This window comes from Mirounga angustirostris, unplaced genomic scaffold, assembly GCF_029215605.1.
Source record: "Mirounga angustirostris isolate CCGP_5_RB_7025 unplaced genomic scaffold, mMirAng1.0.hap1 SCAF_1, whole genome shotgun sequence".
NCBI classification, from domain to species: domain Eukaryota; kingdom Metazoa; phylum Chordata; class Mammalia; order Carnivora; family Phocidae; genus Mirounga; species Mirounga angustirostris.
The window spans coordinates 45,716,458-45,740,352 of NW_026991709.1; the positions used below are offsets into that span (position 1 = coordinate 45,716,458).

The following is a 23,895-nucleotide window of genomic DNA, read 5'->3' on the forward strand; positions in this document are numbered from 1 at the left end:
ACCTTAGGTGGAGTGTTTTTTTCTGCCCTTGTGGAGCCCTTCTGGGGTCTCCTCCTGCGTGCCCCAGTGACTCATTTCTCATAACCTCGTCTTCAGTGTTCTGCGATGAGGAGGGGGCGGCGGGGTGGGGGCGCGGCTGGGCGGTCTCTGCTCAGAGCAGCCAGATGGCCTCTGGACAAGCGCATGGCTACTGAGGTTAAAAAGAACGGTCTCAAGCACTCTGATAAAAATATCACAGGAAAGCCGGGGGAAAGGTGAGGAAAGGCAGGGTAGTTCAGAAATATTTCTAAGGTCATAGAGGAGATATTGCTGAAACTCCAAATTTTTTAATTAAAAGGAGTCTCACTGACTTTGACTCTAGTAGCCCTTTTGTTTACATTCCCTAGAAGACAGTATCCTCTGGACCCCGTGGCACAGATCGGTTTTTCATTTGAAGCTTGAAAAACTGTGTGACATTAAGAGCTCAGCTGAAATGAGGTTTCCCTTTTTAGTCATCAGGGAAAATCCAACGAAATAAACACACATCATGTATCTGGTTTTTTTGGTCTTTTTTTTTGGTATGATAAAAAAGTTCTAAACTTTAGAATAATTAGATTCTAATGCTTATAATGAAACAACTTAGAATATATATATATCAAGTGTGTATATATATATATTTTCTGCCATTTCCCCTCTCCATTTAGCTATTCCCCTATTTATAGACCTTTCTGTTTGTATCCAGCTTTTTTCCTCTCTAAATTACCTAGAAATGCATGTGATTGATTATAGGGCTTTTCAGCCCACTTGTATGATTTCTGTAGGCTAGACTCCTAGAAGAGGAATTCCCAAGTCAAAAAGCATAAATGTTTTAAATTTAAGCCTTATTTCTTAGTAATTTTGAGAGGAAAGGCCAACTTAGTAATTTCTTAGTAATTTTAAGGGGAAAAAACAGCTTCTGAATGTTGAATTTATTTCCTAAGTGAGGTAAGATCAGATACAACCTTTGTTTTTTGCTTTAGGTAGTATCTCCAAAAGAATAGGAAGACCCTGATCTTAGAGATGATGTTAAAACTAGTTGTAACTAGATTAAAATTCCAGTAGAACATGGCATCCCAGAAGCCAAATTGAGGACACAGCAGTATTTCAGAGAGGTCTGTTATGTGGGATGCTATCCAGGGTTTGCGCACAAAGAATAAAGCCTGGTTCTGGAAATGTGAAGTCATATTGATGATGTGGATAAGGAAACAAACAAACAAAAGCCTGCTTGAATTAGGTTAAAAAGAACATGGGACATGAGCAAGTGGAGGCAAATTTTTAATGGAGTTTTGTTAGAAAAGAGGGCAGAGAAATGGTTGAAAGACACGGGATCAAGGAAGGTTGCTTGCATGGTTGTGTTTTAAAGACAGATGCCACATTTATATGACGAAGAGAACGATTCAACAGAAGAAAATGATGAGGAGAGCAGTGGGTCATTGTCAGAATCCGATCTGGTGAGAGAGAAGAGATGGAAAGAGTGCCTGAGGGGAGAGGTTGGCCATAGGTAGGGACGGGGACATCGCATCCATGTAAGAGTGAGCGCTGAAAGTACAGGTCAAGATGAAGGTAGATTGGAAGTTGGGAAGCTGGTATAGCTCTTCTCGGTTTCTGTTAGTGAAATAAGGATTAAATAGGCAGTTTGACGTGGGATGGAGGCTGAGGCTGTTGGATATAAAGGTATAAAACTCTTGGAGAGTAGGAATGGAAATTTACTAGGGGAATACTGAACACCCACTTGAGACTTTGGCCATGAATGTGTACCCGGGCATGTATGTTGTCTTCTCTTGGCTTGTTCTGCTGCTTGGGTGTGGGTTGAGCCAGGGTTAAGATTCTGTCAGGTGATGATCTATTTCTGTGGGTGAGAGATGCAGAAAATGGAAGGATTATACTGATGGATGAAGTCCTTTAAGGCATGAAGAAAGGAAGCGGAGGACATGAAGGGGAGGGACAGAAGTGGGAAAAAGTGATGGGATCAATGAGGTTGAATGAATCCCAGGTTTTTAACCCAACCACTAATTTCCCTTTCTGGCAGATGGCGAAGGCTTATGGTATTCACAGTAGGGCATGGGGTAAAGAAAAGCTTATGCAAAAGGCAGTTTTCAGATGAGCTTGCCTCCTGAAGTTTATTTGATATTATTGTGCTGCTTGGATTTTTATTCTCCTTCTCAAAATCATATTGTGTTATTTCCATGGAATCTGTAAGTCTTACCTTAATGAAAGGAAATCTCCTTAGATGGCTGTGTTAAAAAGTTTAAGATGTATTTTGTTTTTGTCTTTGGAGGCCATCCCGGTGAGAATTAAAACTGAATGAAGATCCTCCTGTCAATCATCTGTTACTCATTTTCAGGAGATATGTATATGTGAAAGGGATGCTTGGTTTCTTTCCTTTTTGGTTTTTAAATTGATAATGATCCAGTGGAGACTGTAGACATTACTCTGTATACATCTGGAATTTTTATTTTCTATAGAAGTCAGAATCTTACTATTTGCCACTGAAGTTAATTGATGTCTTTCCCTAGAGCTGGTTAAGTTATTAGGATGGTAAAAGAGATCTATTTTGGGTGCCTGGGTGGCTCAGTTGTTAAGCGTCTGCCTTCGGCTCAGGTCATGGTCCCAGGGTCCTGGGATCGAGTCCCACATCGGGCTCCCTGCTCCATGGAGAGCCTGCATCTCCCTCTCCTGCTCCCCCTGCTTGTGTTCCCTCTCTCGCTGTGTCCCTCTCTGTCAAATAAATAAAATTAAAAAAAAAAAAGAGAGATCTATTTTAAGGCTTATGTGAAGCCTCTTAACCATCCATTAGTGAATTAACCTGTCTTTACGTTTCGTGTACGGATTCAAAATTTGCAGGCTCTGCTGTTTGCACAGGAAGCCTGACTCAGCATGTTTTATAAAATGAGGCAGCAGCATCCTTTTTCCTGTGCCTCAGTGTTTCTTCGTTTGATATTTGTCTTCTGGGCTAATACGGCAGTTAAGTTTTATTTGAAAGATTTTTCTAAGATTTCAGTCACGTTTATATGCTTTTCAGAGTTAGGAAATTAACCGGGGCTTGGGCCTTAGACATGATGAGGTTTTAACTTAGGTATTTCTCACCCGATGACCTGTTCAGAAGTCCTGGTTTTATAAGATGAGGTCACCCAACTATGCTTTGGAAACCAGTATCTTGTTTGAGTTTTAAAAAAACTTTCATTTCCTTCCCCAGAAACCCAAACACCCAACAACAGGAATTATTGCCATCACGCTGGCCTTTCACATATGTCATGAAGTTCACCTTGCTGGTTTTAAATACAACTTTTCTGACCTCAAGAGTCCTTTGCACTATTATGGGAATGCCACCATGTCTTTGATGAATAAGGTAATATATACATACACACTTGGGTATAATCTCTGATCTTTACAGTTGCAAAGCCTCTATCTTCTTTTCTATCATTTTTACTGAAGGAACAGGTTTTGAGAGTTTGAGAGCTGCTTAACCCTACCCAAGAGTTACCAAAGACTGAAACTGGGACTCAAATCCAGGCAGTTCCAATTTGTGGGCCTCAGACCCTTGGGAATAGGACATAGTTATTATCAAGTAGCATTAAACCCCTCTAGACACCAAGCCTTATTTTAGATCATGTTTGCACTATTTAAATATGCATGTAGGCAACTTGCTGTTGATAACAATCTCAAACTCACTTAAAAGCATTGCCATGGAACAGGGACACTCATCCACGTAAGAGGATTGAGCACTGAAAACATGGTAAAGATGAAGGTAAATTTGGAGTTGGGAAGATGATATAACTTTTTGCTGTGCTTTTCAACAGATTTTTTAGTTAAGCAGAGGGGGAGGTCTGTAACGTTTTCACTCCATGAGGGAATATTCATGGTCAAAAAGGTTGCAAACGTTTATAGTAGATCATGCTTCTCTTGAATTAGAGATCAGTGGTGGTCGATAGGATCTTTAAGACTTAACTGAATGGGAAGGAGTTGTCTGAGGTTAGTGGCATATCACAAATGATAGGACTAAAATGTTATCTGTACATTTTTAATATGGAAATATGAATGATTTGCTGTAAAGTAGGGATATATCCTATGTAATCAGTCCCCTTAGGTCATCATCCCCAAACACTACCATAAGCCAAAGACGTGGTATTATTCAGGTCAGACCTTCATATATTACCTCATCTCCTACCCCTTGTGAGACAAACACTTGAGTAGTTCAAGTGTTAGGTGCTTGCGACAGACTTCAGGATCATTTCTCCTCAGCCCTAATCTTTTAGCACTTGTGGGATTTCTAGCCATCTAAATAACAGAACATTGAAACAATTTCCTGAGGAAAATTAGGATATCCATCAATAGAACAGAATTATTTTTAAAAAATCTATCTTAGCCATGCTTTACAATTGCTTCTTTAGGCTGATTTCTATTATGAATTTCAGGTGCTGTTTTTATTAAAGTGATCAACCCATTTGACTTAAAATTTTGGTCTCTAGTTTTATATCCTGATTTAGGAGATGGGGGGAATGATAAGAAGGGGTGCTCTTATGTGAGGATTTAAGGGGAAACAGCAGGCTAAATTTAGGGAACACTGGCAAAAGAATGAGCAAAGAAAAAGGTAACATAAGTTTAAAGTCTACCTGTATACTTGTGACTTGAGTTTTTTATTCAGAAGCTTTTTAGATACAGTGTATCCCATTGTTGCTGTTAATGTTTTGAGACTGGGATAGATGATTTTTTCCTTTTCTTCTCTAGAATGCATATCACAATGTGACAGCGGAGCAGCTCTTTTTGAAGGACATTATAGAAAAAAACTTTGTAATCAACTTGACTGAAGATTGACTCTACAGACTCAGAAGACGACGCTAACAGTATTAGTTTTATTTTTATACGGCAATTTTTAGTTTATTTTTAAATATGTTGGATGCACTTGTCAAAAAATTGTGTATATTAAGTCTTTTACTGCCTGGTGATTCATAACCACCAGCTTAATTTTTGTGAATATATTTAATTTATAAAAACCAAGATATGCTTAGTTATCAGGGAAAGAAGTTTTGATTGCATTGTTTTTAAAACAAGCTAGTTTTCCGAAGTGTTTCTAAACATCTTTTTATAATTAGTTCATCTTAGACTTTTGAGAGGATGTGACTTCCTAATAAGGGGCTTTAGTTGACCACAAGTTTTGAGCACAACATTTGGCTACTGTAAATTGGTGGGGAATGGCCATGTGTTTGTGCCTTGATGTGGCAAACTGGAACCACTTTAGGCATGTAGCTAGATGATTGTTCCTTTTTGTTGTAGCTGAGGAAACAGATTTGAATCTTAAAGCAGCCCTGAACATAACAGTAGGTATGGTTATGGAAATCTAAGATCATACTGTTTTCATTAAGCTTTTTTTGTCTTGCAATTAAGTGAACCATGATTATAATGAGTAATCGGGTAGAAGGAAGGTGGTGTTTTTAAGGTGAAGGAAATAGGCTAAACATGAAATTCTGGACAAGTAAATAATCTAAGAATGCAATTACTAAAGCCTGGTGACTGCATTATTTTAAAGCTCATACAAAGTAGCTGAGCTAGGCAAGCTCAAGGAGACCATTCTTAAATTTTCTGCCTGGCTTAATATATTAAAATTTGAAAGTTTACTATTTGAATTAGGAAAAATGAAGATAAATCCTTGAGACTAAACAAGATGTTTTTTGGATTTAAATGGGAATTTCATGAACAATGTCAATTCTTCAAAGGGAAGGCTTACCTGGCTGCCTAGGGTGCATCAGAAAAGAGTCCTACTGGATGCAAACAAGTCAAAACCAACCTTTCGAACAAATGTGAGCTAGTGACCCTTCTCATTTAATACAGCCAAGGGCTATGGGGAGGGGAAAAAGGAAGAGAAGAGAATTACAAGAGGGATGGAATTAAAAGTTCTCAGAAGAGGTAAGAGTTGAAAGAATTGTTAATCTTTTGAACAATAATTATCATTGGGAGACACAGCTGGTGTTACCGGAAACCAACCTGCCTCTCTAAAGAGTATGTCAAACGCAGTATAAGGGGGGAGAAAACTCCGGGTTGATTTAAGCCAGATCTGGACATTAAATATGGACTGTGTTCTGTTAGCACGAGCATGCTTGCACAGTACCATGGTTTCACTGGATTCCTCTAATAACTCTGAGGTGGAAAAGATGGGTGTTCGCGTGACCTTTCCCTCCTACCACACAGTCAGAGTTTACCACACAAAATGCAGTCTGTGAACTAATTTAGGCTTCAAAAACAGATGGTCCGGGCTGGAGTAAAAGTAAAAAACCACTGGTAGCATTTTCAAATGTTACTGTAAGGTCTAGAATAATGGCAGTACAATTTCTGAGCGATGCTAAAACTGAGGAATCTGGCATTTTGTGTAGTATGAGAAAAGGCTACAAACTTCAACGTGGTTTCATATAAGCCAAAGGAAATTCTCAGCAAGATACATATGTACAATTTATTAAAAACACACGAACACATTAAGATCTCACTATTTATACAATCTAAATTCTAGCAACATATACAAATACTGAGTGACTACAGTACATGCCGAGGTAAGAAAAGTACATTCTGGGAGAATATCACTGACCCTCAAACCATTTTTATTTCCAATATGTATTTCAATGTTTTGTTTCCACCTTTCCCAGTGCCAAAAAAACAACAAACAAAAAAACTAGTCACAAATTGGAGTAAATAATTGGTGCCACAGTTGAACTAAAAAGTATTTTAATAACCATCCAACACTTACTAGATTTTGCAGTTTAGGGACTTCAAGTTCAGAACAGAAAAGCAGAGCTAAAAGGAAGTTTTTCTTAAAGGTAGAGCCCAACAGATTTCTCTTAAAAGGGTTTGAAAAGTTTTTGTCCCACAATCTTAGTTCTGTCCTCTGACCTGGTGCTTCCATAGCCCTTATGCTCTCCAGGTGTCAATGTGGGGCCAAGGCAAAGAAGTTCAAGCTTTCTCACCTTCCACAGAATTTTAGATGAGTGCATTTTCTACTGGGGCAGGGGAGGACAAGAGTGCACATGACACCATAGTTTCAACTGCTGTATAAATTCTCTACACAAACCATTTCATCAGCGGATAAACCCATTGTTCAATGCAAAGTGCAAATAGTGAAACTTGAATTTAAATAACTGGACTAGACCCTGCACATACAATAGGATCTATTTAGTGTTATAGCTTTTAATAAAATATAAATCAGTATTCACAATATCTTTAACTGTGCTGGTTCCTAAGATTATGTAACAGTGAAGTTGGTGTGACGTTATGAAAACCTGCAGGGGCCACACTTGCTGTACCACTGATTCGATTTTTATCATTGTGTTAACAGGAAAAAAAAATCCAATAAACCAGAGTGACTTAAGTCTTTAACATGTTTCAAGCAAAGAGTAAAAATTCAAGGGAATTTAGTAACGAAAAAAAAAAGTTACTTTCACATTTTCAGTTGATTGTCTCCACAGCTGCATCAGACATATAAATGTAGTTAAAACCCAAAACAAAACTCTAATATGAAAACAAATGAACTAAAAGTACAAAACCAGAATAACCCTTTGTATCAGGCTCAGCTCTTCATTTGGAAAGTAAAATATACAAAAGCAATAAAAACTATTTTGTAAAAATCACTTGTAGTTCAAGGACTGCACAGTGGCAAAAACATGCATCATTTGAGAAGAAAACATTTGCCTCTCAAAAAAAGTTCCATGGGAAAATCAGGTGCACAAAATTAAATAAAAACAAGCATCTTTGGGAAAATGGGGTCATTTCTCTTAAAGCTTCTCAAACAGGCATGTGATTGGAGAAGTACGTTCACTGTGTACTGAGGATAAATAAAAAAATAAATTGGTTTACTCTCTTCCCACCTGAAAGGGGATGACTGCATTAATAAATGTGCTTTACACATTCATGTCTTAATAAAGTTCAACATCTGTGCTTTTTGTTTCAAATGTTTGGAAACAATATATTTTTTCAATGAATAAAATTATGCCTCAAAGTTTGTCTGGAAAAGCAAAAGCAAATGAAGGTAACACCAACAAAAATAATACTATATGGCAGAGAGGCTGCAGAAATAATTGTTTTTGAAGCAATACTTTAAAATACTGATATACCTGGAAGCAAGCAAAATGAACACTGTCTTTTCTCACATCTAGCAAATTCTGGAAACAATCAAGAAATGGCTAGAACCTGATGGGAGAGTATATGTTTTAAACACAGGGCCAGCTTCTCATCTTGCCAAAGATTTTTAAAGATTCTTACACTATGGGCTAATAAATTAAATGAATTTTTATTTCACCCATCTAAAACTAGTTCTGGGCAAATGGTGACAAAGAAGTTGCCTGGAAGTATCAAAAACAGACGTCAATATTCACCTGCTAGGATGCTAGAACATCTGTTCCACAGGCATGCAGTAAAGGACTGTCACAACTCCTACGACACAGAGCGGGCACCCTCACACAGAGTTGAAGAATTCATGCTGGCTTCTACTTCTTTCAGTATTTTACTGTGGATAATTAGAAATACTTTTTGACCAAAAATAACTTCAGATTCAGAGAAACATCTCTATGTATTAAATCAAAGAGGGCAAATCCGTTTTTTGTTTTCTTGTGTTTTTTTTTTTTTAGAGTAATTTATATGACTTCTGAGGAATGATTCTAAGCCTTTCGCTGTGGTAAACATAAGGACTCCTGTCTACAGTGTTCACTCAGATGCCCTCCAACTCGCCTAGGACCAATCCCATTGCAAATAAATTTGGGGGCAGGGAGAGAATCTCTGTTAGAGCTTTTTACAATTAAAGGATTCATTAGGCTGATGAAGCAAGCATCACTCACTAAAAAAAAATTCAAAACAGTTTATAAACACAAGAACGGGGCTGGTCCCAGACAGAACAAGCAGGGATGAAACCAGGTCACGTACCATGAAGTGTGAAAGCTCTTCAGAGTGTCAAAAAGCGAAAAATCAATGACCCCACCCTTCGCAAGTCAGTTTCCCACTATAGACCTTCCTAAGGAAAGATAGGTAAGTGTACGACTACAACCAAAACGATGATTCTATCACTAATTTTTGAAAAAAATCCATAAGGAATATAGGAATGGAAGAGAAAGAACTCATGATAGTACCCACCTTTCACAAAGAGCAACATTTCAAGCCATCAGACATTTCAAGAACAGTACCACGCGTTATTGCCAGTCAGGCGTACAGAGCCACCTCGAGTTCATCAATGTACCTGCAGCATCGGTAATAAATACTCAGTGATTTTTAATTTCTTTGAAGTGCATAGTAGGGAGCTTTTTCTGTATTAAAAAATCGTGTTTTACAGTAGTAACAAACAGGATGTTTGAAATTTAACAGGCAAGCCGTCACTGCCACAGGAATGCTCTTAAAGCAAGATGGCAAGATTAGCAGTTCCCTGTACCTCGGTCCTCACATCTTCCCCGACCACAGCTGTGACAGGCAGGTAATACATTCTCTACATTACTACCACTAACACACAAGAAAGGCCATGTGCTTTACAACCATGCTTTGTAACAAGCAGCATCCCCTTCAAAGAGTTTCTTGAAAACCATCACATTCACCATCCCCCCTGGCCCCTGACGCCTCCTGTGTGCTGTGTGGCACCTGGTACACCAGTTCGCCTGGGGCACTGGCACCTGGTTTCCCACCCTTTGGGGTGTCATACTGGGCGCGGGCGGACGAGCAGCTGTCGGTCCTGGAGAGAAGAGTGTTGTAGGCTCCCACCACAGGGGGAGGCTGGTTCCCTGTAGCTTTGAAAGTGGACGTTGAGGGAAGACCAACTGAGGCTGGGGGGTGCCCGGACATATCCATGATGATTGGGGTTGCATATTCGGGCCCGGTAATCGGCAGTGGTTCAGCATAAGCATGGTAGACTTCCTGGACCGGGGAGTTGTAAGGATCTAGGTCAGCATAACTTGCTTCTTTCCCTTCTTCTGGTTTAAAGGTGGATCTCTGATGAAGGGTGCCAACAATTCCTCCCACAAGTGGTTGTGCATACTCTGTGGATATCACAGAACCAACGACAGAAAGGTCACCTCATTCACACAGGGATCAGCCGTAGCCCGACACCCAAAACACACCCTTCTTTACAGCACTTTTGTTCCTATCAATACAGACCTATGGATTTCTCTACCTGAACCAACTTAAAAAAATTAAACATGTTATCTTGTATCTCCTAAGAAGTTAATATGCCATAGAGCCTCATTCATGAAATTTTACAAAGAATGTATATGCTCTTCAGGTTATAAATAGTGTATCACTGGGGAAAAAAAAACCCATTCCATTATTAGAATATTCTCAAATAGGACAGTGTTTAAAATAAATATGTACTAGATTAATAGGATAAATACTGTAAGGCTCGCTACGGCTTTCCTACTCTTCACACTCAAATAAAACTCCAGGTAAACAGATAAAAATGCCCAGAGCTTTTTGAAATGTTCTCCAAAAAAGAGGAGTATGCATCTAAGGTGCAGAAATGACTCTCTCAAGGTCATCCTTTTAAAAAGCAGTTCTACCTCAAGAAAACCGTTCATCTCTTACATATGAAAAAGAGAAAAGACACCATAAATCCCAAATTTCCAGCCTAGTGTGGCAGTTTCTTCCTCCACTCTGTGGCGAAGGCCGCACGCGGTTACCTGCAGAGTCCGTCTGCAGCACTGTGGTGACTTCTCTTGGACTCAAGTGATTAACTTCACTGCTGCTGTAGCGAACGGGGGTTTCCTCGTGTTCCACTGATTTGGCAGGGAGAAACTGCTTCATTCCTTTCCACCAACCTTCATGGTGATTGTAAGCAAGAAAGAAAGACCATTAAATAAAACCCTAGGCCTGAAATGATGACATTGTTTACGGGAGAAATCCTGTTGCATTTAAGCCATTTACGTAACACACTAGTACAAACTAGCCTCTATGTTCAATCTCTCTCTCTTTTATTTTTTGTAGTAAAATACACATTACATAAAATTTACCATCTTAAGCATTTTTAAGTGTAGGTCAGGTGGCTTAAAAGTCGTGCACACTGCTGTGCAACTATCACTACCACCTATCTCTGTAACTTTTCGTCTTGTAAAACTAAAACTCCATCCCCATGAAACAGTGACTCCCCATTCTTCATTCCCCTCACCAATGGCAACCACCATCTTACTGTCTTCACTGTCTTTATGATTTTGACTACTCTAAGTACTTCATCTAAGTGGAATCATACAGTATTTGTCTTTTTGTGACTGGCTTATTTTGCCTAGCATAATGTCCTCAAGGTTCATCCATCTTGTAGCATATTACGGAAAATCTTTCCTTTTTAAGGCTCAATGATATTCCATTGCACTTATACAACACATTTTGCTTTTCCATTCCTCAGCAGATGGTCACTTGGGTGGCTTCCACATTTTAACTGTTGTGAATAACTTTGCAATGAAAACTGACGTACAAATAGCTCTTTGAGATCCTGCTTTTAATTCTGTTGGGTGGAACTGCTGGATCATATGGTCATTATTTTTCATTTATCAGGAACAGCCATAGTGTTTTCCGCAGCACCGAACCATTTTACAGTCCCACCAACAGTACACAAACATTCTAATTTCTCCACATCCTCATCAACTCTTACTGTTCTGTTTTTTTGATAGGAGACACCTCATGGGTGTGAGGTGTTATCTCACAGTTTTCATTTCCCTAAAGATTAGCGATATTGAGCATCTTTTCCTGTGCTTATTGGCCATTTGTATATATTCTTTGGAGAAAAGTCTACTCAAGTCCTTTGTCCATTTGTGAATTGTTTTTTTGCTGTGTTTTAGAAGTTCTCTAAATATTCTGGGTATGAATCCTTTAGCAGATACATGATTTGCAAATGCTTTCTCCCATTCTGTGGGTTGCCTTTTTACTTTCCGGATAGTGTATTCTGACACACAAAATTTTTAAATTTCCATGAAGTCTATTTTATTTCTTCTTTTGTTAATTGTGCATTTGCTGTCATAGCTAAGAAGCCATTGCCAAGTCCAATGTCATCAAGTTTTTGTCCTGTGTTTTTTTCCTACAAGTTTTATTGTTTAAGATACTACATTTTGGTCTTTCATCCACTTTTGAGTTTATTTTTACAAATGGGTGTTAAGTAGGAGTCCTACTTCATTCTTCTACATGTGGATATCCAATGTTCCTAGCACCATTTGTTGAAAAGACTGTCATTTCCCCAATGGTCTTGGCACCCTTGCCAAAAATCATTTGTCCATATTTAGGAGCATTTATTTCTGGGCTCTCCATTCCACTGGTGTGTATTTATGCCAATACCACACTGCTTTGATTAACTTTGCAGTAAATTCTGAAATCAGGATGTGTGAAATCTTCTAGTTTTATTCTTCTTTTCCAAGACTATCTTGGCTATTTGGAGTCCCTTAAAATTCTATATGAATTTTAGAATGGATTTTTCTGTTTGTACAAAAAATGTCACAGGAGTTTTGATAGGGATTGATATTGAATCTGTAGATTACTTTGGGTAGTACTGGCATGTTAATAGTATTAAGTTTTCAATCCACGAACACAGGGTATGTTTTCATTTATGTCTTTTTAAAATTTCTTTAGCAATGTTTCTAGTTTGCATTGTACAAGTCTTTTACCTCCTTGGTTAAATGAACTAAGTATTTTATTCTTTTTGATGCAAATGTAAGTGAAACTTTTTATAATTTCCTTTTCAGATTGTTCAGCTTGTGTACAGAAATGCAACTGATATTAATACTTAGGAGTTCACTGAACCAAGGAGGTAAAAGGTGTGTTGACTTTGTATCCTGATAGTTGGCTCAGTTATTGGTGCTAACAGCTTTTTTTTTTTTTTGGTGGAATCTTTAAGGCTTAATTCTCCTTTAAATGTTTGGTAGGATTTTTCTGAGAGATTTTTGATTATTGACTCAATCTCTTTAGTAGTTATATACAAGTCAATTCAGATTTTCTATTCTTTGTATTTAGTCTTGGTAGGTTTTATATTTCTGGTAATTTGTCAATTTCACCTAGTTCATTCAATTTTTTGGCATACGATTGTTCATAATACTCTCATAATCCTTTTCATTTCTGTAGAATCAGCAGTGATGCCTGCACTTTCTTTTCTGATTTTAGTAGTTTCAATCTTTTTTCTTATTCCATCTAAAAGTTTGTCAATTTTATCGATCTTTTTGAAGAACTAACATTTGATTTCACCGATCTCCTCTATTTTCCCATTCTCCATTTTGTTTCTCTCTCTTATCTTTATTATTTCTTTCCTTCTGGTTGCTTTGGGTTTAGTTTGTTCTTGTTCTAATTCCTTAAGTTGTTCAAGCTCATTTTTTTTTCTTTGATGGGATATCTAGTGCAATGCAGAACATGGTAGAAATTTCTATCAAAAGCATATACAGAAGCAAATCACTCCTATAAAAGTGCAGGCAAATACAGTTTGTTTCTTGTAGGATGGCTTTTGATAAGTTTTTCTGAAAAAATACTTCCCAAGATCTACCTTGGGGTGTTAGCAGCACAGAATCTGCCCCCACCACTGCTTTTTTTCTACGTTAGTCACAGCGGTGAACTCTTCTGCCTTTTAACTGTTCCAGTAGCGAGACCAGAAAGTAGGAGACCTGCAGGGGGCCTCTGGTGTCACCTGCTGCCCTCTGCCCCACAGAGCAGAGTTCAGAAGACGACAACTCATCACGGCAGAGACGGCCGACCTCCCGATTCTCAAACTGCTAGGCTCTACTTGGGAAGCACCCACAGCACAGTGACACACACGCACTGTGTTATCAGGCCCACAGTGCTTACATAGTCCACAAAGAAAGCTGGTCTCCTCAAGAAAAACAGATACGTGCACAAATGGCACAAACCGCACAGGTTTCCCAGGAGAAAGGAACAGAGGGCGCATTATGAGAAATCCTTACTTTTCATTGCATTACTTATTGGCTACAAGAGATTTTATAGAAGAGTAAAAATGATCAGAAGGTTAGAGGAAGATCATTTTTCTCCCAAGTGCTGGGGAGTTTATGTGGGCCTGAAAACAGCTCTCCTCTTTCACTGCTGCCACCTGGAGGGGTGGCAGTTCCCCTGATGGGAGGGGGTGCAAAGTCCTGGCTTACCTGCCCGGTCCCAGTAAGGTAAGTCGTAGGTGCCTTCGGTTTTCTTCTTTCTGGAAAAATAGAGAAAAAACATGTTAGCAAACAGAGTGAATTCATGAGTAAGACAGCTCTGGAAGTGCAGGATAAACACTCAAGTTAATAGTTAGTCAGGAGTACACATTTCCATTTGTTGACCTACCCGGCAGGGTCCTCTGTTTCATTTGCCTTTCAAAGTCGCCACTGCTGAAACTCATAAATTTTGAACTCTCAATAAATTTTACACAACCATCTCCTGAGATAGTTATTCTGTTACCCAAGGTACTTCCCGCTTAAGGGATAAAGGAGTAAGAAAGGTTAAGACTGTAGATAAAAAGAATCTCATCAAAGACCCACAGGTGATGTGTGAGTTCTTATGGGAAAGTTATTATTAGGTTTGTTTCAGTTTCAAATACAAACTATGCAAAATCCATTGATTTCCATCTTTGTCCTGAGAATCTGAACATCCATAGGGTCCTTTAAGCACCAGCCAAAACGGATCTCAGGACTTGCCTCCGCCTCCCCATCCTCGCCCTCTGGGCTTTGACCGTAGCGGATGAGACTTGACTGCCTGACTGACCACTCCGCTCTGCTGCGGGTGGACCGGGTGACCTCAGACAAGTCATGTATGCGCTGTCTCTTCTTCCTCTGTAAAACAGTAGCTGCTTTGTAGGTTGTTTTGAGGATTAAAAGAATTGAACCATGTGAAGAACTTACACTAATGCCTAAAATCGGCTTTCATTCTGTATAAAAACGAGCTGTTGCTGCTGTCCTCACTGTTCCTATTGCTTCTACCCAGCTCCCCGAGAGCACCCTGGACTTTCCCTGCCCTCTGAGTAACTTGCTGGGTCTCTGTCCAGACGGCCTTCCTACAGCCATGAATCCAGGATCCAGCTGCTACTTCAGTTTCCTCTGGCGGCATGCAGTGTATGGCGGTACCATCGCTGCCCGTCTTCTGCACTGTATCCTCTCCCAGCCTGTGAACTCTGGGGCTCACACTGGACTCCCAGCACACGCTCGGTACTCAGCACAAGGCAGGAGCTCAAATAGCTGAGGGAACGAATGAAGTCACTCTCTCGTCCACCAAACCTGTCCCTCCTGCTTTGTCATCTCCACCCAGGACATCTCTCCTGGTCTAAGTGCACAAGCCAGAAACTTCCGATCATCTGGGACCCCTCCTCCTTCCTTAGCAGACACACAGTTGCGCCTCATCTCATAATCTCACCCGTCTGCCTCACCCCCCTCAGGGAGACCCCCACCTACCGAATGAAACCTGAATCCCTCTGTCCCCGAAGCCCTCCTGGACCCAGGCCCAGGCTGCGCCTGCACAGTTCTTCCTCAGCACTCTCCCGTGCCCCGCCCGCGCGTGAGCACTCACTGCCCTGCCTGCACTCCACGTCTCTGTGCCTTCGCTCAAGCAGAGTCTGGGCTGTTCTCTACCTTCCTCCATCCAGGCAAATCCAAGGTTCTCGTTAAGGAGAAACAAACTTGAGGATTACTCTTTCCTGCAGAAAAGGTTTCAGATAACTCTCATGGTTCTCACATCTGCGCTCCCCGGCACTTCAAAAAGAACTCCTCCAGCCATATTACAGTTCCGTGTCTTGTCAATCAACCCTGCCAAACACCTGGGAGATAGGAGTTGTGTCTCGTTCTTTCAGGAAATATTACTAAGCAACTATTATGTGTCAGACTGTCGTTCTTATTAACGTGTATATTCCAGCACGTAAAGCAGATTTTGATACAATAAAGGCACTCAGTGACTATGCTATTGAACATACTCATTTTTTATGGAAAGGACAAACCAATGTATTTTGACTTTAATAACTACCTTAACTCTCCCCTTCTCAAAACGGTGAATGGTAGTTCACCTTGTATATCTAGTTGTTATTTCACACTTGGAAACACCCCTTCTAGGACCAAGCAGGTGAGCTGGTTAGGGACTCACCTGTTTCTCCAATGCCAAGCACACACTACTACGAGGATGAGGGTGGTGAGCACCATGACGAGCACCGGGACTAGGACTGCAGCCAAGGCTACATCTGAAAACACACCAAAGGCACAGTCATGAAGATAAAGCGGGAAGGTTACCCACATCATCCTTCAAAGCTTTTCTATCTCAAAAACTGCCACACACACTGTTCATGAAACGAGAATGGGCGTGTGTGAGTAGTGGCAGAAGCTTTCACAGATAACGTGGAAGTGTCACACTACTTGCTTCAGCTTTGTATACACTTAAAACTTTTCATAGTAGCTTTTCAAATCACCAAGACAAACTGAAAGATCAATGAAAAGCTTGGAGAATATATTTCTGAATATCTGATAAAGGGTTACGATCATCTATATATGACAGAATTTACACGTCAAAACCAATCAACAGAAAAATCAGCAGAGATGAATGAGCGATACAATTAAAAAACGTGAGTATTCAACATGTTAGCTTCACTAGTAATCACAGAAACAGAAGTTAAAACAAGAATAAGATGCTATTTCTGCTCATCGAATTGGCAAGTATTTAAAAGAATAATTGTTAGAAAGAATATCAAGAAACAGTTATTTTTATGGGACTTTAAATGGATACTTTCTGTATCATTTTGGGGCAATATGTATAAAAATTGATTACTTGGCAATTCCATGTCTAGAATTTATTCTTAGAAAAAAATTAAGATAGCATTCAAAGATGCATTTTTAAAGTGGCTTCTGTATCTTCAAGAGTGAAAAACTGGAAATAATCCAAATGCCCAAAAACGAAAGGGAATAATACATCATAATATCTTTCTCATAGTAAAATGTTATCCAGCAATTGGAAATGTGTCTATTAGGGGGATGGGGGAAATATTTATAGATATGGGAAGATAACAACACAGTGTTAAGTGTGAAAAAGCCAATTGTATCAACAGGGCAGAAAAGGACAATGCTTGAGCCTGCAGGGATTAGGAGATCATTCAATCCTCTTATCTCCCTCCACAGATAAGGAAGCCCAGGCCCAGATACAGCAAATGGTCTGCCTAAGGTCGCTGGAGACACCAGCTTCTTCCCTAATTTGCACCCCCCACCCCCCATCCTGGCAATGAGGACAGCCACAGCCACTGCTGATCCCTGCTGGGGGCTAAGCGCCAGACACTGTGGGGCCTCACCCACAGCGTCTTAGGTACCCTTATGGTTGTATCCAAGAGAGAAAGAGGCTGCTGATGCGGGAGAGGGAGAGGATAATCAATAACCTGAGGCCTCTGAGAAGGTGGATGGATGGCAACAAGGGCACAGGTGGATCAGCCTTGGACAGTACAAGGAACTTCCTCCTTCCACGCAGTGGACAGAGGGTGCAGGTGAGTTTACAGGCCCCACAAACAGGGAGTTTCCTTCTACTTGCTTTTACTTTCTTTGAAAAGTTGAAGTGGTAACTGAGAGTGAGTAAAGAATCTCTGAGTCAAGGGTTTGAAACACATGGAGAAGTGACTGCTGAGAAGAGACCGAAGAGCTAACCGGAGAAAGAGAAAGACCCCTGGCTGGTGCTGAGGGCCCCATCTGGAGAGGATTCAGGAAGCTACAGTGGCACAAATCTGACCACGATATGATTTTCTCTAGCATCGCTCTCAGCCTGGATGTAAAAATGGAAAAGGAGAAGTGCATAAAACAGAGATCATGACTCAGGGCTAGAAAGCACTAAGAAGTCAGAAGGGTAAATGTGCTTTATCCCTAAAATTTGTGAAACCGGAGAGAGAATAATCAGGTTCAGGTAGATACAGTTCGATTTAATCAGAGGTTTCAAAAAATCTGCTTAGGTTCAAAAAAGAATAAAAAGTCTATATACCACCATCCCAGAGAAAAGGAGACAAGAGGTCTTTAACTGAAAAGACCTGTACATTCTTTGTTACTCTTCTGAAGCTTACAGGAATGCTAGCTCTGGAAGAAAACACTTTAAGGACAGTTTTAGTCTTGAGATTTTAAGATTCTATAATCGGACTTTAAGATGAGCAATACTTTCAAATGACTGTTCTTCCATCCAGACATGTGGTCTGGGATTCTGCCCAAACAGACGTCTTCTGTAAAATGATAAGTTCTGTGGGACACTGAGATCTCTTGTCTCTAGGAAGTCTTCTCTTTAGCTTTTCCAGCAGCATGAGAAAGTGGTCTGTTTAGAAAATACCTTAGAAGATGGGAAAAAAAGTGATATGTGGAAAGTTGGAGAGAGTTACCTGAATCAGGCAAATTTTCAGAAAATGAGAATGAATAAAGTTCTGGGTGGCACAAGTTACTCGGAATGAATTGCTTTCTCTTCTTGGCACTTTCCTGGAAATGCTTTATCTGCCAACACTGAAATTAATTCCTCTATGACACTGATGGTTTCTTCCAAATTCAACTGGAATTTTGTTTTTCAACAACTAGTAAAATCAAAGTATTATGTTTCATATGTGTTAATACCTTATTTATCAGTAATAAAATTTGAAAGTAAATTCTACTACATTTATATTTATAATATGAAAAAATTGTGATCGTAAACATTTTCAAAATAGAGACTGAAGTTTTTTAATGAATATATTAACTCACAGTATTTTTTAAAAAGTGTCAGTTTCCACCCAAATTGGTTTTTTCCCCCTTCTTCCCTTTTTGCCACCAAATTCCCTATCCAACAAATTAATATGTAACCAGAGGGGGTTAAAAAAAGGGGGGGGAAAAAAAAGTTTGTTTCCTGGTATGGTTTTAGTTATTTCTAGAAATAGAGACTCCTTGTGTTTAGCTGTGGTGGGGAAAAAAAGATCACAAGAGGAGACCCAGAATACAGCAGCCATCTCTAAATATTTAAAGAACAATTCTACAATGACGCCAGAGAAGAGAAATCAGAGCAATGTAATCAGTTTCTTTTCCAAGGAGAATAATAAAAGTTTTTTTTTTTTTTTTAAAGATTTATTTATTTATTTGAAAGAGAGAGAGAGATGAGAGAGAGAGAGAGCACATGAGAGGGGGGAGGGTCAGAGGGAGAAGCAGACTCCCTGCTGAGCAGGGAGCCCGATGCGGGACTCGATACGAGGACTCCAGGATCATGACCTGAGCCAAAGGCAGTCACTTAACCAACTGAGCCACCCAGGCACCCAAGTTTTTTCTGTTCTTAAGAAATACAGTTAAGAGGGGGTGCCTGGGTGGCTCAGACGGTTAAGCTTCTGCCTTCAGCTCAGGTCATGATCCCAGCGTCCTGGGATCGAGCGCTGCATCGGCCTCCCTGCTCAGCTGGAAGCCTGCTTCTCCCTCTCCTACTCCCCCTCCTTGTGTTCCCTCTTTCTATGTCAAATAAATTAAAAAAAAACCCTCAAAAAAAAAAAAAAGAAATACAGTTAAGAGGAAAAGAAACTGAGGGTTTAAAAGCTGGAAATGCTCCTGAAAATTAAGTTATAAACAATATAAAATGCTACTATGTAACAGGTGTTAATTTCTGGATTTGCATACCTTTGGTGACACTTGGAGTCACGGTAGTATTTTTGATATCAGGAGTGGCTGTTGTTTGCTCCGTCTGTGCAGGAAACTCATTGTTACTGCGAGGTTGTAGTGGTTGAGTAAATTTTGGGGCTCGACCTTGGAAAAAGTTTTAGTAACTCTTTATTCTTTTATCTACATCAATTTGATTAAAACAAAGTTATTTTATGATGCTTTTAATACATTTATGTAAAATTATACCACAAATCCAGGGAATACCGAATTCTCACACTTAAAGGAGGCATACCTTTGGCTATTTTTGGAGGGGCTGTAGTGTTTTTGAGGTCATTGCTGTTCCGAGGAGGTGGAGGTTGAGTAAGTTTTGGTGGACGACCTTGAAAAATGGTTTAGAAAAGTTTATACATTTTGCTTATAAGAGTCATAGCTAAAAACAGTAATTTAAATATCTTCAACATATCCTAGAGGATTTATTTCTGCCCAGTAATTTTAAATCTTGGACAGCAATATGCCAGAAGGATAAATATACTATGCATTAAACATACAAACTTACTGGGATTTCTCACTTTTTATGAAATTAAATTGTTTTAAAATAATTTTCGTAGAACACGGAGGAGGTGGATGACATTAAACTCTAAAGCTACAGAAGTATCATCACAGCTTGACATACTACTCATTCAATCATTTAATAACTGTGGAGGGCCCACTATGTGGGGGCATTGTGGAAGGTTCTGGAGATAAAACAGTAAATAAAGTATTAAAATATTCTAGAATACTGAGGGAAGTTACTTCTACTTTTAATTTTTTCAAAGGAAAAGGCACTTAGACTAGGGTTACTGTTATAATCATCGGTGTTAATGGTACAATATTATGCTTCATGGGACCTGATTAAAAATTAAGATTGAGACTAGATCTGAAAAGCAATCTCATCTCATTATCTCATTGACGATGCTCTCTTCTTCCACTTGTAACCTTGGAAAACACTCTGGTAACTGGCTTTTTAATAGGATAACTATTTCTTTTAAAAATCCTCTTTAAGAAGATATTGTAGTTAAAAGCTGAACACTCATATTATCACTACTTATTTTCTCTGAGAATAGCAAAGCCATTTTAAATTAAATTACATACTGTTGCTTTACCTTTAGGAATAAACTGACATCCAAGCAGTTCCATTTTCATGGCAATTTTCTGCTGCCATTGCGTAGGATTCACTCTAATAAAACGTGCAATAATTGGTGGCAAAAAGTTATTACGCACATCCTGGTGATAATCTTTGTTTCCTTGAAATATCTTTAAAAAACAAAAAATTGGTACTTTATGTCAACAGAGGTCAGGGCTAAACTGTTCCACTGAAACATATTTTTGGTTTTTGCTTTGGGCCTTAAATGAGATCTGTAAAGTATGACCGTAAGAATTAATTTCTCAGAAAATAAATTAATCATAATTTGGACTATTAAGCAGCTGCACATTCTTCATCAAAAACTAAGAGTACTGAATACAAAAATGATTTTAAAATGATTGAAACATACCAAAAATGCTAATTTGGCAATTTGAGAAGAATGTTTCAGCTGCAGTGAGACAGTGTAATTCTTGTAGTAAATGAGTAATTCTAGTCCTGCGGCACTACCAGCTATTTAAAAATATTAATTTTCAAAGTAAAGCATAATTGAACATACAAGGTCTTAGAGGAAATGCTTTACTGTGTACTTCTCATACTTTTTCTCTCAGAAAAGAGACAGAAAATGAACATACACTAAGGAATGCATAACAGCAATATACCTCCACCTACTGGAGAAACTACATAAAGACAGTTCCTGTATTATCCATTTTCATTCTCTGCTGCTATCTAAACTACACACGTGATTCTGAAACACTGTTGCCTGCCTAATTTTAATGATCCTAAGTAAACAGCAACGGATGCATTATATATATGTATTATACGAATACGATTTCAAGTGACTATTTCATCCCCTCAACCATTTCAAGCAAATAATGATAGTATGTAACACTGCAAGAGCTTATTTACAAAAGCATTTTCATATAAGTAACTCAGCTGTTCTGCATGACAACCCCATGAAGTAGGCAGAACCCAGAAAAGTGCAGCTCCAGAATGTAAACGGACTGCATAACCAGTCAATGACCGAGCAGTGACTTGAGTCCGAGTCTCCTGACTGAACTCTAGGGCTCCATTAAGCGAAAAGTCCTCCTTGTTCCTTTAGGCCAAATCACCGGCTAGTTTCTAAAGGCTACTAATAAATAGATACCTGCCTAAAATCAAAGTGGTTTGTATTTTATCAGTTAATGTGAGAGCAAGTAAATGTTTAACTCTTCCATTAAGTCATGTCCAAATGTAGCTATTTTCTTTTGGCTGATTCACAAAGCATTAGATTGTAAACTTCTAAGACATGTTAATAGCCTTCATTTTCTACAAGGTTTGTTTTGAAGTTATAATAATTTCCAAACTAGTAAACTCCCATTATTTCCTCAGCTATTACTCTGAAATAAAATGAAGGCAAATATTTGCAGTCTATTACATTAGTGTTACAGGAACAATAATCACTTTAGGACATGAAAACTATCCCTGAGGTCTTATTCCACACCACAGTTTCATTTTTATAAAAAACCTTAAAGGAAAAGGATTTTATATAAACTAAGTAAAAAAGATCTGCTATAATCTATGAGCATTTATTATAAGCCCCTGTGTGTAGCAAGGTCGCAAGAAGTCATGAGGATAAAGATGGAAATGGAAGTCCAAGTTCCCACTCTCAAGGAACTTAAATTTTACAGGATATTACCGCACACAGATATGGCACGCTATTAAAAAGCAATATATTATGAAGCAAGTTGTATATTCATTCCTATCTTCTGAAAACAAACCCAAAAGCTGTCTCAGTCTATGTGCTTATGCATGTGTGCATGCTTAGAAAGGGTGTGAAAATGAATACACCAATTACTCTTGAGTTGGAGGCAGATGAGGGAGCAGATGGGCTAATGTGAGGCAAGAGACTGGTATTCTGTATAATTCAGTGTAAGGACTTCCACTTCTATCCAGGACAGACTAACAGGGACTAAGTTTACTCTTTGCCTTAAACATCTGAAAATCAGATATATGAAACAAGGGTTTTTCAACACTGGACAATAGGCAGCATAGGGCTTTAATCCCCGAGAGAAGAGAAACACATGAGGTGAGCCTTTCTATTTTCCCAATATTGTCCGGAGAGAGCCTTGGTGGTCTCACCAAAATGAGGACACTGAGCTCAGAGATGGAGAGGCCAAGATAGCTAGAATTTGTAAGATAGAGTACAGGAGAGAAGACAGCTGCACAGAGAGAGAAAAAGAGACTTCTCGGATCTGTAGGGGGGTTTCCCCTTAAATCTTCAGTTGCATGTAAAGAAACCATCTGTGGATGGGAAAAGAACTGCTGGAAAGGAGCCAGCAGAACAATTCTCAGAGCTAGGTAGGGTTGGGAACAGTTCACATTACCGACAGATATCGTGGAGAAAACTCATAATACATGAGACTTTGGGTTGAGTACTCGGAACAGTACTAACAGTAGAAAAAAAATAGTACTAAAAGCGGCTCAGGTCCTGCCTAAGAAAGCTAAAATGCAGACCTCAAAAAGATCAAACAATTCCAATTATTCCAGGTAACCCATGTCCCAGAATAAAGCTCAAAATCAGATAAATAATAATAGAAAACCTAGCACCAAACAATGTAAAAGTTCATAATGTTTGGCAACCAATAAAAAATTACCAGGTATGTAAAATATGACCCATATTATCCATCAACATGAAAAGACCCACATGTCACACATAAGTAGACAGAATCAGCAGATAAGGGCATCAAAAGAGGTACTATATATTCCATATGTTTTAGGGGCAGAAAAAAGCGTAAACATGCTCAGTAGAAACTTGGAAAAAATTTTAAAAGCCCCAAACTGAAAATCTAGAAGTAAAAGTACAACACTGAAGATAAAAGTACACTGGATAGGATTAATAGATTAGATGTTACAGAACAGATTAGTGAACTTGAAGGCAAAACAATAAAATTTTCCAAACTAGAACATAGAGATTTAAAAAAAAAAAAAAATGAACAGGGCATCAGTAAACTGCGAGACATCTTTTAAGAGTCATAATATTCATGTAATTAGAATTAGGGAGGCAACAAATTTGAGAAAACATGGCCTACAATTTTCCAAATTTGAAGCAAATTATAACCAACAGATCCAAGAAGCTCAAAGAAACCCAAGCAGAAGAAACATGAAGACAACTACACAAAAGCACATCATAATCAAATTGCTTAAAACAGATGATAAAAAGAAAATCTTAACAACAGCTAAGGAATAAAAAGACACATTACA

At 38.9% G+C, this 23,895-nt stretch overlaps 2 protein-coding genes across 28 annotated transcripts in view; one reads left to right on the forward strand and one right to left on the reverse strand.

Annotated features, from left to right (window-relative positions):
- Positions 1 to 7,952, forward strand: part of ST3GAL6 (ST3 beta-galactoside alpha-2,3-sialyltransferase 6) — a 61,807-nt gene extending 53,855 nt beyond the window's left edge. For all 13 annotated transcript variants that reach the window (XM_064592657.1, XM_045902725.3, XM_045902722.3 and 10 more), the window contains 2 exons: positions 3,215 to 3,367; positions 4,747 to 7,952. In XM_064592657.1, coding sequence (XP_064448727.1) covers positions 3,215 to 3,367; positions 4,747 to 4,833 — 240 coding nt within the window. In that variant the 3' untranslated portion in view covers positions 4,834 to 7,952. The remainder of the gene's footprint in view (positions 1 to 3,214; positions 3,368 to 4,746) is intronic.
- DCBLD2 (discoidin, CUB and LCCL domain containing 2) overlaps positions 1 to 23,895 on the reverse strand; it is an 803,840-nt gene that overhangs the window by 16,553 nt on the left and 763,392 nt on the right. For 9 of the 15 annotated variants that reach the window (XM_064587077.1, XM_064586291.1, XM_064586683.1 and 6 more), the window contains 7 exons: positions 20,675 to 20,825; positions 19,825 to 19,911; positions 19,551 to 19,676; positions 16,057 to 16,150; positions 14,097 to 14,146; positions 10,653 to 10,790; positions 9,077 to 10,016 (listed from right to left, as the gene is read on the reverse strand). In XM_064587077.1, the coding sequence (XP_064443147.1) occupies positions 9,547 to 10,016; positions 10,653 to 10,790; positions 14,097 to 14,146; positions 16,057 to 16,150; positions 19,551 to 19,676; positions 19,825 to 19,911; positions 20,675 to 20,825 (1,116 nt within the window). In that variant the 3' untranslated portion in view covers positions 9,077 to 9,546. Of the gene's footprint in view, positions 1 to 6,445; positions 8,507 to 9,076; positions 10,017 to 10,652; positions 10,791 to 14,096; positions 14,147 to 15,613; positions 15,737 to 16,056; positions 16,151 to 19,550; positions 19,677 to 19,824; positions 19,912 to 20,674; positions 20,826 to 23,895 lie in introns of those variants that run through there. The other 6 variants (XR_010409667.1, XR_010409722.1, XR_010409603.1 and 3 more) reach the window with 5 other exon arrangements.